The 14,151-nt window shown below is 40.0% G+C and overlaps 1 protein-coding gene across 14 annotated transcripts in view; it reads left to right on the top strand.

The window, feature by feature from the left end:
• The window catches only part of DOCK7 (dedicator of cytokinesis 7), a 108,746-nt gene that overhangs the window by 31,399 nt on the left and 63,196 nt on the right, over positions 1-14,151 (top strand). For all 14 annotated transcript variants that reach the window (XM_081011725.1, XM_081011721.1, XM_081011718.1 and 11 more), the window contains exons 8-14: positions 1,203-1,269; positions 2,969-3,118; positions 6,015-6,095; positions 6,322-6,487; positions 7,684-7,826; positions 10,553-10,646; positions 11,851-12,013. In XM_081011725.1, the coding sequence (XP_080867851.1) occupies positions 1,203-1,269; positions 2,969-3,118; positions 6,015-6,095; positions 6,322-6,487; positions 7,684-7,826; positions 10,553-10,646; positions 11,851-12,013 (864 nt within the window). The remainder of the gene's footprint in view (positions 1-1,202; positions 1,270-2,968; positions 3,119-6,014; positions 6,096-6,321; positions 6,488-7,683; positions 7,827-10,552; positions 10,647-11,850; positions 12,014-14,151) is intronic.

The raw sequence follows: 14,151 nt of genomic DNA, 5'->3' as shown, positions 1-14,151 counted from the left end.
CAGTTACAAGACAGTGAAGAGTCATATACACCAGCAGATTCTTTCAGGTGTTACAGAAAAATATCCCAGACAAGGTCAGAGTATATCACAATGTCTAAAAGTTGTGTTCTGCCATCTGTTCAAAAAATTGTGGTGAGCAATTATTGAAATGAATGGGACTTGCTTTTGAGCAGAAGTGTTTTGAAGGCAGTCTTTATTAGCTAATAGCCATTATTTAACTGGCAATAGGTACCATTAGTGGCAAGAGAGGGACAGTTTTGAGACTTACAGTTCTTTGTTCTCTGCTGCCAGTGACAGAAAGATAGAAGCCATGGTGAACAGCTGATTGATACAAAAGACATAATCTCATTGATCTCCATGGAGTAAATTCATTAATTCTGGTATTGGCAGCTTTGGAGAACTGCATTTAAACGAGATAAAGCTATTTGTGATTAACACCCTTCTCCTAAACACTTTATGCAGAAGGACTGTTGATTTTAGCTCAACAGTTGCAAATAATGGGCTTAGGATAGGGCTTTGACCCAGTTTGCTGTCCATTCCCATTCATGCCTAAGCGCTAAACAACTTCTCCCACTGATTTCATTAGAAGTCTTTTTAGATTAGGACCTGAGATCTCGTAATACACAGCAGATTTTAAAAGGTTTATGAATAGCAATATACAAAAGTGCATAAGCTGCTGCTGTGCAATCAAACTGGCTGACAACCTGTTTTAAACACCATCCTATTTCGGATGAGGCACGTCAGCTGGTGCTGCTGATTAGGCCCCATGTAGGTTTGGGCTTTGCAGGACTGCCTCTAGATGGCACAACTGTTAAATAGAGTCAGTAGTATGTGTTTCCCAGAAGTTGTGAACTGCCCTGTGATCTTCAGATGAAGGGTGGTATACAAATTCAAAAAATCATCATCATCTGACAAGTTTGTCTGGTGCAGTATTGCTGAAAGTGACAGATAGTGACTCTCCAGGGCTTCAGACAGGAATCTTTCTGAGTCATACCTTGGAGACAGCAGGGATTGAACCTGTGTCCTTTTGGTATGCAGAACATGTATTTTACCCCTGAGCTATGGCATCCTAAAGTTATTTCTAGGGAGCCACACAGCTGCAGTAGTGCAGTTTCAGTTGGGAAATAACCTTGTTGCTGTTTGGTTGTGTATAAAACTGAAAAAATCTAAGAAATAGAGCTAAACTTTCTTTCTCCTTTAAGATTTGAAATTGAAATAGAGCCGATTTTTGCAAGTTTGGCATTGTACGACGTTAAGGAAAAGAAAAAGGTGAGTTATCTGCTTGATGCTTGCTTCCTTTGCATGGTGTTTGAACAGCATGCAGTAAGACATAGGTGGTAACAGCAGCTCTCTGCTTAACAGCACTTGAAGTCTTCACTGGAATACTGCGTTTTTTCAAAATTACATTGAGAAATAGAAAGTAGAACAGAAGGAACTGAAAGTACTATAAAAAGCAAACCCTGTAAAGAATGGTGGAGGTTGCTGGATACAATAAACTATTTTACCGGTTGCCTGATTATTTTGTTTATTTATTTACAGTATTCAGGATATTTCTAGAATGCCCTTTTTTGAAAAGAGCTCAGGATGGTGTACATCAGCCCAAATAGGCAAAACACAGTGAACATAACTAAAAACACCTGATTCCAGCAGGGAGAGTGAAACTTGATGGGCCCCTGAGTTTGTTCCACTTCTATATTTTTTTTTTATTGCAATAGAAAAATAAATGAAATAAAACCAAATAAAGTTTAGGAAGCAATGTAAAACAGCAAGGAAGTGAAGAAATAATGAGAAGCAGCAAGCGGAGAGGGTGGGCTTGTGTTTTTGTTTTTTTCAATGCCTCAGTGGAGGAAAAGAAAACATGAAGAGAGTGAAAGCAAATGAAGACAACACAATGCAAAGAAGGAGGAGTACAAAGAGAAAAGAAAACTTAACTGAATATAAGGGAAACAGTGAGGGGGGGAGCGAACTGCTCTGTCAAGGCAGGAGGGAAAATCTGAGGAGATTCAGCCAGCCTCCCACAATTCTTTGCTCCTGCCTCAGTCACGTGCAGAGGAACTACACAATATCATTTTAAGAAGCTAGAATTATGGATGGAAAGTTCCCACTTCAATCCAAATTATATTTCCTTATGAGAGGGCTTCATTGACATGCCTGACAGCTGTTGGGTACTAGTATCTGTATTTTGGGCCTGAGGTGAGAAGGGTGTTGGAGCAGGACCATTCATCCTTGCCAAAAAAGAGGATCTATCTATCTATCTAGAAAATCCAAATCCCCTAAAGTATATTTTCAGATTATCAGGTCTCTGATCAGTTGGAAATTATCATCTGAAGGAGAGGGGAAATTGGCAAGCACCATGATAACTAAAACCTCTGCTATCAAAACACTTCAGCTGCCCGCTACCAAACTTTATCCCTATCTTCCTCTCTAGGTTGCCTCTAGAGGGGGATGGTGATGTTCCCCATGCATTGAGCTATCACAAATTAGCAAAGCTATACTGGAATGCTTTCCACTCTGTATCCATGTCCAAGTTAGGGAGGAAGGCTGGGGCTCTCTTGTCATTCTTGGTGGAGGGCAATGAAGCATGTACCAAGGAGAGGGTGATGAGTGGAGAAGTGGATCCCTGGTTGTTCATGCTGTTTTGAGTACATTGCTTTCAAAGCCATTGCCTTGCTTATTTGTTTGAAAAGTTATACTTCTCTACAGTATCATTGTTGGGCTGCAGAGGGTTTTTTTGGTGGTGGTGGTTTATTTTTAAATAAGTCCAAATCATATTGGGACAAATAGATACATTGCCTGTTAAGAAATGAACAATTCAGCTGGCTAACAGGTTTTTTTGTCTGCTGTTAAACCACAGTTGGCATGAAAGTGAAATTAACATAGGTGCGCTAACATTATTTTTTTAAACATTTTTTATTATGGTAAAGCCTTTGGATATATTTCAGTGTAATAAGCTATTTTTTTCTTTTAGATTTCAGAGAACTTCTATTTTGATTTAAACTCTGAACAAATGAAAGGGATGCTGCGTCCTCATGTTCCACCTGCTGCCATAACCACTCTGGCCCGGTCAGCCATTTTTTCTATTACATATCCCTCTCAGGATGTCTTTCTGGTAATAAAGGTAAGAAATATTTTTTTCCCCTTTATGAATCTTTCCCTCAGAAAAGTGTATTATCTCCTGGCACAAGTAAGCTAAAGTTTCTGTGCCCATATAACAATATATTAAGAAAAAATATCACCTGGTTGCATTTTGCTGGTACTGTACTGTATTTGTTTATTTTAGCCTTCCTCAATAGGGAAAACTGAAAGGAAAACTACAAATCTTGTGAAAATCAGATTACAGAATGACCCTGCTTAGTGTTGTCATTTCCTTTTGCTGACTGAATTTAGTCATTCTCAAATTGAAGAGTTCAATCTCCAGAAGTTTGGTTTTTGATACTAAGATATAGACTCTGTCCGAAGACAATTCTTGCTTTGACTTTTTTGCCTTAGACTTGTAACATTACTGAACTCTGAAAGCAGATAGGGCAATATAGAGCAATGCCTTATCCTGGGGGAGGCACTTAAGATAGTCACTATGCAATAGAATTTTTGAAGAAGAAGAAAAAAGCTTCCTAATGCCATGGGAAATATGTTAAGATTGAGATTCACGTTGCGTTTTCCCAAATTGCCGAAGCAAGAGGGAAGCCTCATTGACAGCAGCGTTAAGAGGAGATTCTGTTCTCAAATTTTGCACACGTCTCATTGCATACCTTCTGAAGCCAGAATCTGCATATATTCACAGTAGTTGATTTTTACAAGAAAAGAGAAAAAGATTAACACCATGCAATCTACCTCAAAGAGCTTGCACTTGCACATTAATGCTTGTAAACTCAATGAGATGAGCCTAGCTAGCAGTCATTTGTTGAAAATAGTGCTAAGTTTTTGGTCTGTGAGAAGGAAAAGGACATGAGCAAGATAAATAAGCCAGAAAAATAGCTTGTCATATGTCACAGGCCAGGTGCCATCATATATTGTGCTCCTTTTTAGATCATTCCCCTGCCAGTTAGTTTGTAAAATGGCTGTTTGCAATGTAATCTGGGCCCAAGTGAGATTTGGGCAGTGTGAGAAGAATTATTTTATAGAAAACTTCCTGCTTCCAAAACCTAACCACACTAGCTATGACATCCTATGCAACCTTCCTCAACCCATTTCCCTGGTTCCTAGGGATAATGGGAATTGCAGTCCAGAACACCTGAAGGATACCAGGTTGAGGTTAGCTGATCTGCATACAGTGGTACCTCAGGTTAAGAACTTAATTCCTTCTGGAGGTCCGTTCTTAACCTGAAACCGTTCTTAACCTGAGGCGCGCTTTCACTAATGGGGCTTCCCACTGCTGCCGGCCCGCGATTTCTGTTCTCATCCTGGGGCAGAGTTCTCAACCTGAGGTACTACTACTGGGTTAGCGGAGTTTGTAACCCAAAGTGTAACCCAAAGTGTTTGTAACCCGAGGTACCACTGTACTTAGTTGCCCAGCAAATGTTTGGAACTGTCAGCCTTGGCAGTGCCATTTGTGCTTTTGAAAGAGTGGGAGGAGGGACTTTGGTTCCAAGCCAACCTTAACCCCACCCCCCACCCCAATTGAGAAGATGTAGAACCTGGGCTGAATTTAGCACCTTCCACCTCCTCACAGATTATCAGTATTGTCCAAACCGATGGTGCTGACCATCTGTTTTGATGCTTTTTGGAGTCATAGAAACATGCCTGTGTGCTAGGTGAAGACATCCAGTATTATAAATTGCTCATGCAGCAACCTTTTGCATAAGTATTTCCAGATCCAACAAGAGGAGCACATGCAAAAACCTGTTTCCGTGGCCATATCATTGTATCAGATTAGGGTGAATGAATATATGAATATGGTTAGTTGCTGGGAACAAGCGTGTTTCCTAAATGTTGTCCTCCCCCCCCCCCCGCCTCCTCCTCCAGCTTGTTTGCTTGCTTCATCCACATAGGATATCTATGAGGGAGTGAACTTTTCTTGTTTATAGCAGAGCCTGGGTTTCCCCACCAGCAATGCGATAAGAAAACCTCTCTAAATGAATGCCATGTTATTAACCTCTCTCGGTGACATTTGAATTGAGCTGTGCAAAAGGATCTTTAGAAATATAAATGCCAAAAGATAAGAAACAATCTGGGTAAAACTGTCCATCATAAACTCTGCCTTGCTTCAAGGCTTGATTCTTTCTCTAAGAGAGAGACAGCTAAATAAAACATTTATGGAGAATGTTCACAGCTCTCCTACACATTTTCCCCAAAATTCTCCTTGAAGAAAGTAATAATACTTTCAGAAAGTTTTGCTTAGCTGTGTCTCCTTTTTAAATTTCCACATATATTTAACAGTAAATTAGTTCCAGGTAGCTATATGTAGCCACAATGGTAGCATCCACACAGAAGATGTAGGCGGAGGTATCAGCAGGCTTTGGGGAAATATCAAGGTTTGCAGAAGTACAGAAATGGGGGGGGGGTTGGACCAGTGAGAATTGAGCATGCTCAGTGGCTGCGGAGTGCTGGCCAACGGCTCGGTGGGGAGAATGGAATGGAGTGGCAGGAAAACCAAACAGGAAGACTCCACACTGCATTTTTCTTCTTCCCTTGTCTGGTCTCACTTGTAACTAGATGTTCCAGAGCATGGCACATCCAACAAAAATGCCTTGGTTTGGCTCTCAACCGATCAAAGCCCCAAAGCCAAAACTTTAGGCAGGGGTTCCTCTGTGACTTCTTCAGGGGCATTGACTATGCAGTTGAAATTGCTTGCACATACATAGCTGAAGCCTCTCTTTACCTTTTATAGTTGCAGTTTATATTGCTGGTTCAAAAGAGGAAGGGCAGTCTACCTGATTGGGTGGGTGTCTGGGTGGGTAGCTTAAACTGCGCTGGCTAGTCAGTTCATTGTGTATATGTGTGGTGTACGTATCTCAAACATCATGCTTGCCTCTTCCTTTCCTTCTTCAATCCCATCCCACTTCCCACCCCTACAGCTGGAAAAGGTACTACAACAGGGAGATATTGGGGAGTGTGCAGAGCCATATATGATTTTAAAAGAAGCAGATGCTGCAAAGGTAAGCAGTTTTCAATGGGTTTCGCCCTAAATGCAGGTGGTGTCTTTTTTTAAATAGTTCTGTAGCCCTTAAAACATTTGCAAGTTTCTCATATTTAAAAAAAATCATACATTATTCAAACAGTACTTCCTTCTGTTGAAAACCCAGCATTTATTTATAGCAGAGGCAGTATGAAAAAATTCAGAAATGTTTCAGTTTTGTAAGTTTTGTGGTTTTACCTCTGCAGAACAAGGAAAAGCTAGAAAAACTGAAAAGTCAATCAGAACAATTTTGCCAAAGGCTTGGCAGATATCGCATGCCTTTTGCATGGACGGCCATTCATTTAATGAACATAGTCAGCAGTGCTGGAAGTTTGGAGAGGGACTCTACAGAAGTGGAAATTGCTGCAGGAGGTAGGTATCTAGATAATTACAAAGTGATTCTTAATCTTAACACAAACTGAATCATGTCATTTACGCTTTTGAAACAGCGTGCTTAAATGGCTATTTCTATTTTGAAGAAAAACCAGCTGCAAGGCCTTGATCCAGAACATCTTTCTGTTTTGGACTGGGGCTTTCTAGCAGCTTTTCCTTTGAAATAAAAGTGACCCATTCCAGGGGGTGTTACAGTTCTATAGAAGTTGGTAGTATGTGCGTCATTCCTAACTTTTTAGTCTTCTCTAATTGAATGTCAGGGGCTAACGTTCTCTGCTGCTTTCAGCGCCTCTCCTTCCTTGTCCCATTCTTCTGCCGTGCTGCTCTATGTATCTTCTACAACCTTCTCTTATTTATCCATCATGCTTTCTTGCTATCTCTTTTAAAGTTTTGTTTAAAGCTTCTTCAGTAAAAGCTTTTCCTGGGTTGTCATTAGCCTCCCCTATTTTGCCCCATCTTTGTGGCACCTTGAATTTCACTCAGTCCTTGGAGAAAGGACGTCACATTTTCAATGGATCACTACTCTGATCCAACAAAATAGTTATTTTGTTGTTGCTGTTTTTTTAACGCCTCAGGGTTTGCTTTTGGGCCTGGTGCACAATATGTGTTTATCAGCTTGCTTTGCCTATTTTTTCCCTTGCCCAAGCCTCGGTAATGGGGTGAAAGGAAAAAGGACAAGCCTGTAATAACAAATAGGTTTATCTTTCAAGGATTTTCCTCGTAAACCATCTGTTATGCTCTCTAGAACTAAGTCTAAGAGAGTGTTTCAGGCTGATGAGCATTTTCCAAAGGAGTGGATTAATCGTTGTGAGCCGCTCAGCTCATCTGAAACCACTGTTCAGCATCTTCCTCATCCCCTCCACCCTCCCAAAACTGCCAACTTCATCATTTTTTGCAGTAGGAGAAAAACATAATTCTCCACATGATAAAGACTTTCATAATAGGCACAAGGCACTGGGGTATGGTTGATGTGAGAGGAGCAGAGGTATTCAGCTGTGCTTCATTGTTTCCTAATGCCTCAGGAGTGCGATTGTCTTAGCATTAACCACCCATTCCCTCTTTCCTTTCTCATGATTTCAAGCAACTGCCGTTCTCTTCACATGCTGGCTCCTAAAACAAATGTAGTTATTTGACTTTATTTTGGCTCTGGTTTTTTCCTGCTTTCTTTCTTAAAGAACGCAAAGGGTCGTGGTCAGAGAGGAGGAATTCTAGCATTGTCGGCAGGCGTTCCTTGGAAAGGACAACGAGTGGGGATGAGGCCTGCAACCTGACTAACTTTAGACCAGCTACCCTCACGGTGACAAACTTCTTTAAACAGGTATTACATGATTCATTCTCATGGTAACATTACATCCCTGTCTTCACACTTTAGGGATTGGCACAGGAGTTTTTAGCCCTAGGCCAGTGGTTCCCAAACTTTTCCCTTTGTGAACCACTTGAAAATTGCTGATGGTCATGGAATACCATTTTTTTTTTTTCCTGGTTGTAGAAGTTGTAATGCTCTATGCTAGATGCAGTATGTTTTTAAATTGCAATTTTATTGCATCTCGCATTGTATTACAATTCAGCTATTTTAAAGCAATACGTTTAGTAACACTGAGCTTTCAGAATGGGCAAGCTAAAAATACAAAATAAATAAGAGAAGTTTATGACCAGGGTCAGTGAATCCCTTAGTCGGGTTCTTGGGCTGGTGCAAAGCAGTGCTTGAAACTCCCATTGTTCTAGGTGCATTTTGCGACAGGGAATTTCATTAGCGCAAGCAGTTTCTGATCTCTGGGTGCAGTACTGTGTCTAATATTTCAGATTTAAACTGCAGAATGGAAGGAAAGGAGGACCTTTTTCTGCCTTCCCACTTCTAGCTACTCTCTGAAGACTGAAGAAGAAACCCTCTTAAGAATATTAGGGGAGTGAGCAGGGGAAGGACTAGACCATGTGAAAAATGAACACAATATTTTAGCTGCAGTTCATTCATTTTCAGCTTTGTATTCTTGTTATAAAAAAAGTACCTAGACATTCTGTTGTTGTGCCCATAACCTAGGTTTAAAGTGCTATTTAGTTCCTAGCTTTCATATCTCAGTTTCTAACACTGGTGCAACCAGTGTTACAGATAAATTCGAACCACATGTTACAGGTAAATTACATTTATAGGTAAATTCAAACCACATGTTATGGACAACAAGTAAAGGGTATCGGAAGAAGATATGCCAGCTCACTTCGCAAAAATTCAGGACAATTTAGATAGGCTCTGTATAGATTATGCGAAATTGGTGCTTCTTTATGTCAATACCAGCAAAGGTGGTCAGCACCTTGGTCTACTGATCTGAAAAAAGCCCAGATTAATACTCCCACTACACCTTGGGTTTTGCAAGGAGGCAGATTAAGAGCTTTATAAAACAAGGACTTGGGGATTCTGGGTCAGGTCAGGATTCCCATAAGCAGCATGCTAGGATTAAGAAAGATAAACCTAGAATATTTGTGTGTGTTTCTAGTTGAAAGTTCAGGTGCAGTTTTCAAAACTGTTTCTATATTAACTGAGATTACCGTATTTTAAAACCAAGGTTATGTTGGCAACTGTTAAATAAAGTATATATCAACCAAGGTTTTTATTTTTCTTCTTTTACTTAACTAGCACTCTCGCTAGCTGCTGAAGTAACTACATTTGACCTAAATTCTATATTCTCAGCATTATATTCTAATTCCCACCATCCCTAAAGAGTGCATTATACTGGAAATCCGCTTTAATAATGTGCACTGTCTAATAGGTTGCAGGGAATGAAATTGTTCACACTGTGGGCAATTTTCCTGTTACTAGCAAATAGCAAACTAATTAGCAACTTGACTAGCATAAGCTGCAGTGGTTCAGGGCAGCGTGACACAAGCTCGTTTCTGATGAGAAGGGCAGAGTAGATATTTCTGCCCAGCAACTTAGGGACCGCAGCCCTTCATTATTATCACTTACGTTTGCCACTTTGCGCCGGTCTCTAGAAAACAGATTGGATGCAGAAAGAGGCATCATGCATAGAAAGGGCTGCAGGGCCCAGCCGTGAGTTTGTCTTGGTCCTTGGCCCTACCATAACATGCATGTGTTAGGTGTGGATGTCTGCAAGGGAAACCAAGTTGCGCATGGAAACAGCTTTCATAGAGGTCTACCCATGTAAGCTGTCGCCTGCAGGCATCAACAGTTAACATAGAATGGGGCCAGGGGAAGCTGCACAACCCTGAGGTGGACTTTAGTAGCATAAGTCCTTTCTACGTGTAAAACACATAGGAAGCTGCCTTCATACTAGTGGTCCATCTACCTTCATATGGTCTACACTAGCTGGCAGCTGCTCTCCAAAGGGCATTACCAGGCTTACCTGGAGATACTGGGGTATGAAACTGGGACCTACTGCATGCAAAGCAGAGAGCTGTAGCCTATGATTCACGTGCAAAGGGGGTACGAAAGGCCTGTAGCAAAACTGTTGGTGTTCCCTTCAATCAAGATGGATATCATACTGCAGCTTTTAAGGCCACTTACACCAGTGCAGTCTCAATGAACACCCAGTGAAATCTTTCTGTAATGTGGTCTGATTATTGCAATGTAAAGGAAGAAATACTGTAGTTTAGTTTTGGTGCTAGAGTCTCTGCAGTGCATTTGTAGGCTCTGGTTCTGATGCTCTTCCTGGTCAGATAGGAGTATAACTACTAAGTCAAAGGAAGTTGCTCTGATCAGTTGAACAGAGAAGTCAGAGCTATATGCCTTGCTTAACTTATAAAATGAGAATAAAATGAGCATTAGTGGTTCCCTCCATCCTGAAATCATTATGGCCTTTTTTTTTATATTGGAGGCTTACTGTAATTACTCCTGATTGCAATTAAAAAGAGAATCTCATCTAGCTATGAATATGTTATAATTTAAAACAGAGAAGAGCTATTTAAACAATTCAGTTCTTTGAAAACTTGGAATATAATGAAAGGCAATAAAACATGCAAAAGGAAAGGTTTTTTTCTACCTAAGAACACAGTTGAAAGTTACTGCATGCTTTTATTTTTAATTAACAATAGGAAGGTGACCGCCTGAGTGATGAAGACCTGTATAAGTTTCTTGCGGATATGAGAAGGCCATCTTCTGTTCTACGGAGGTTGAGGCCTATCACAGGTATTTTGGTGATCTTTCTGAGAAGGCTGAGGCCTTTTTTAGTTTAGTAGCCACTGATACCTTGAATGGCTTCAATTTTGTTTCTGTATCTGTTTAAGTATTTTGTTCTTCAGTAAGAGTACTGTATGTGGGTCCAGTAAACCATTTTATAACACATGAGTAGCTTCCATGAGATTCAAACACTGGACAGAGAACTAATTCCTTATTTTTCCATAGCTTACCAGTGCTGAACTAGAAAAGTAATATTACAAATTAATCTTGTTTTCTCCCACTATTCCTCTGAAACTGTTGTTTATGTGGCTGGCTCCCTTGGTTTTTTTGGATCTGAACTACTCAGATTTCGGCCCCCAGGAGGAACAAAGTCTGAGAGGCCTTATGAGTCATTCTTGATAGCAGCAATTATTTTTCCAACAATGCCTTAAGCAAGTAAAACCTCTTCTGGAGATTGACAACCCTAACCTTCCAGTATATTATTTGCTGTTGCGCCAAATTCCTTCTTTTGGAAAAGAATTGTAAATATTTACTTTCTTGCCTTTTGACTATTAAACTCAAATAGGTATTACAAGTAAAGCCCCCAAACTGATCAGATCTTAAAACAATTTTACTAACCTTTTGACACAAGGCTGGAAAGTTGTTTATCCTCTTCTTTCTGACTTAGCACCTGGCCGTGGCAGGCTGGTAGATAGACCAGTGATCAGACAGGCTGCTAGTGGACCGGTGATCAGACTCAAGATAAGGCAGCTACCTATGTTCCTATTAAAACATACATGAGCAAGTGGTCTTTCAGAAAGCGAAACTCTTACTTTTTTTAATGCAGAACAAGAAAATATTTAATGGCACGCTTTTAAAATAAATAAATAAAAAGAAGGGTGTTAAACATTATTTTCTTGTTTTCCAAAGCAGTAGCTCTACTTACTAACTAGAAGCATATTTTTAAGTGATTAAGCAGCAACATTGTTATGTTAACACTACACACACAAATTATAACACTATATCACTATATTATCCCAACACTGCTACTATATCATGATGCCTGCCTACCTATGCAAAGCAACATTAGAACTTGGTGGCTAAAAGGGGGGGAAAGGACCATATTTTGTAAAGTTTTCCTGATTCACCACCTGGTGATGATTGTTACTCATCATGGGCAGCCAGGCAAATGGTTGCTTACCAGATTGGTTATACTGCTAATTTTTCTTCATAGCTCAATTGAAGATAGACATTTCTCCAGCCCCAGAAAACCCACATTACTGTCTAACGCCAGAGTTGCTGCAAGTCAAACTTTACCCTGATAGCAGAGTACGACCAACAAGAGAGATCCTGGAGTTTCCTGCAAGGGATGTTTATATTCCAAATACAACATACAGGTAAGAGTGGAATTTAGATTTTAATTAGTTCACACAGTGCATGGTGCTCTCTTTCATCCAGATGCAGTGATTGAGGCAGATCACACAGAGACTGATGAGTCTGTTCAGGATAATCACACTTTCAGTAATCAGGTAATTGCTCAGAGAACAAAGAGTCTTCAGGGGAAGCTTTTTAATTTCTCGTTTAGTAAATCCACAATAGCCTGTATCCTCTGGATTTTGTTTTCATATTTCTGGAAGCTGATTAGAGTCACCAGTTCTTAGTTTAGTGCATATTCAGAGGATTACATAAGATATACTAGTTGGTTGTTATCCTGTTGTTCATACAATCCGGTAAAAAATAAAATAAATGTCGATGCCCTAAGTCTTTCAATTCCTATTTCTAGGAATGTTCTCCTAGTGTTGTATTCATCTTTGCTTTGTTTAATTCTAAATTTTATCTGTCATGTTCTCATAATTGCTGTTTAGAATTTTATATTTTAACAATTCATCCAGATTCCTAATTTATCTTTCTGTGGCTACAATCTTATGCTCTTATCTGGAAATAAGCCCTCTTGAATCCATAAGGACACAGGCTTGTACCTAGTGCAGGGCTAAGTAATTGTCTCACCAGCATAAGGATTTGCTTTTGTCTCTCCTTCTCCCCCCATGTGTGTCACCACTCTCCCCAAATCTGCCCCAGAGGGTTGGAGAAATCCCCAGAACAGTTTTAGGGGGCATGGGGGGGGGGAAGAGGACAGTCCCGTTGCACAAGTGGAATTACTTACACTCATGGGAGGTTACTTAATACTGCACTGAATACATACCTTAGCTGCCATATGAATGTGCATAGCATTGCACTATAGAAGAGTCCATAAATAGATCCTGAGAGTCCCTTTCAGGTGCCTGCCCTTGCAGTGGTGGAATGTTGGATTGTTTGGCATAAGACTACTGTATTCCACTTGATCGTTTATATGAAAATATGGACATCGAACGCTTCCTTCAAGTAGTATCTATAATGCTGTGTAATATGAACATTTCCTTCCCAATATATTAGCTCCCTAGACAAGTATCTGATTCCATCTTGGAGAGCGCTTCTTTCCTTTCACAGTTGCTCCCCACCGAACTTTCAGAAACGATACACTCCGCAATCATCTGACTCCTTCCTTGGAAGTCCTTCTGTCTTCTGTTTAGCTAATCTAGTGTCTGAAGCAACTTTTTTCATTTGGGGAACTGCTTGTAATAAGAAAACTGAGGCCTGGTTCACATTTAACCACTTGCACATAGGAGATGTCTCCATGATCTGGTCTGGTCTGATGCCATTTGCAAGAATACCTGGATGGAGGTATATCATAAGAGCAGGTTAAAGCACATGGTTTCATGGCATGCCATCATCCATTTTGGTTATTGACGCTATAAAAATCAAGATTGAACTTCAGTTTGTTAGGCACTGTGAAGTTACACCATCTATAATTGTCTCTTTACATTGGGATGATATCCTTTTTTAACCAAGGTTATTAAGCCACTCTAGAGCTGAAGTTCTTCCAAAAGCTTTGCTGCATAATTTACAGCAGGGATGGGGAAGCTATGGCCCTCTAGATGTGGTTGGATTTCAGCTTCCATTAATAATAAAAATAAAAATAAATAATTCTATATCACCCTTCATCCAAAGATCACAGGGTGGTTTACAATATAAGAACCAATATAAATACATAACATTATTCGTGACCGTTGGTCATGTTGACTGGCCCAATGGAAATTGGGAGTCTAACAATATTGGAAGTTGGAATCGAAGAGGTTCTCCAAATCTGATTTACTGCAGCACAAAACTCTAGGCCAAAAAACAAACAAGCAACAACCCTCAACAGCTTAACTGAGCTGAAAAGTGATTTCTCCCAAATTCGGTTTTATGTGGAGAGTCTTAATTTCATTCAATAGATGAAGGCTGGAAAGAGTTATATTACTGAAAACTGTATTTAGCCATCACATATGAATAACTGAAAATTCTTTCATCGCAGAAACAGCTTTCTCTAAAACCTGACTGTTCTTCTGGCCAAATTTCTTGTTTCTCAAGGAGAAATTTAATTAACTTCAATGCCAAATCAGGAAGAGAATTTGGAAGGCAATTCCATGTCTCTTTTCAACTAAGTATATTTTTA

Source organism: Podarcis pityusensis, assembly GCF_964106645.2.
Source record: "Podarcis pityusensis genome assembly, chromosome: 6".
Taxonomy (NCBI): domain Eukaryota; kingdom Metazoa; phylum Chordata; class Lepidosauria; order Squamata; family Lacertidae; genus Podarcis; species Podarcis pityusensis.
The sequence above is the reverse complement of the archived record's forward strand: the minus strand, read 5'-3'. Positions and strand labels throughout refer to the sequence as shown.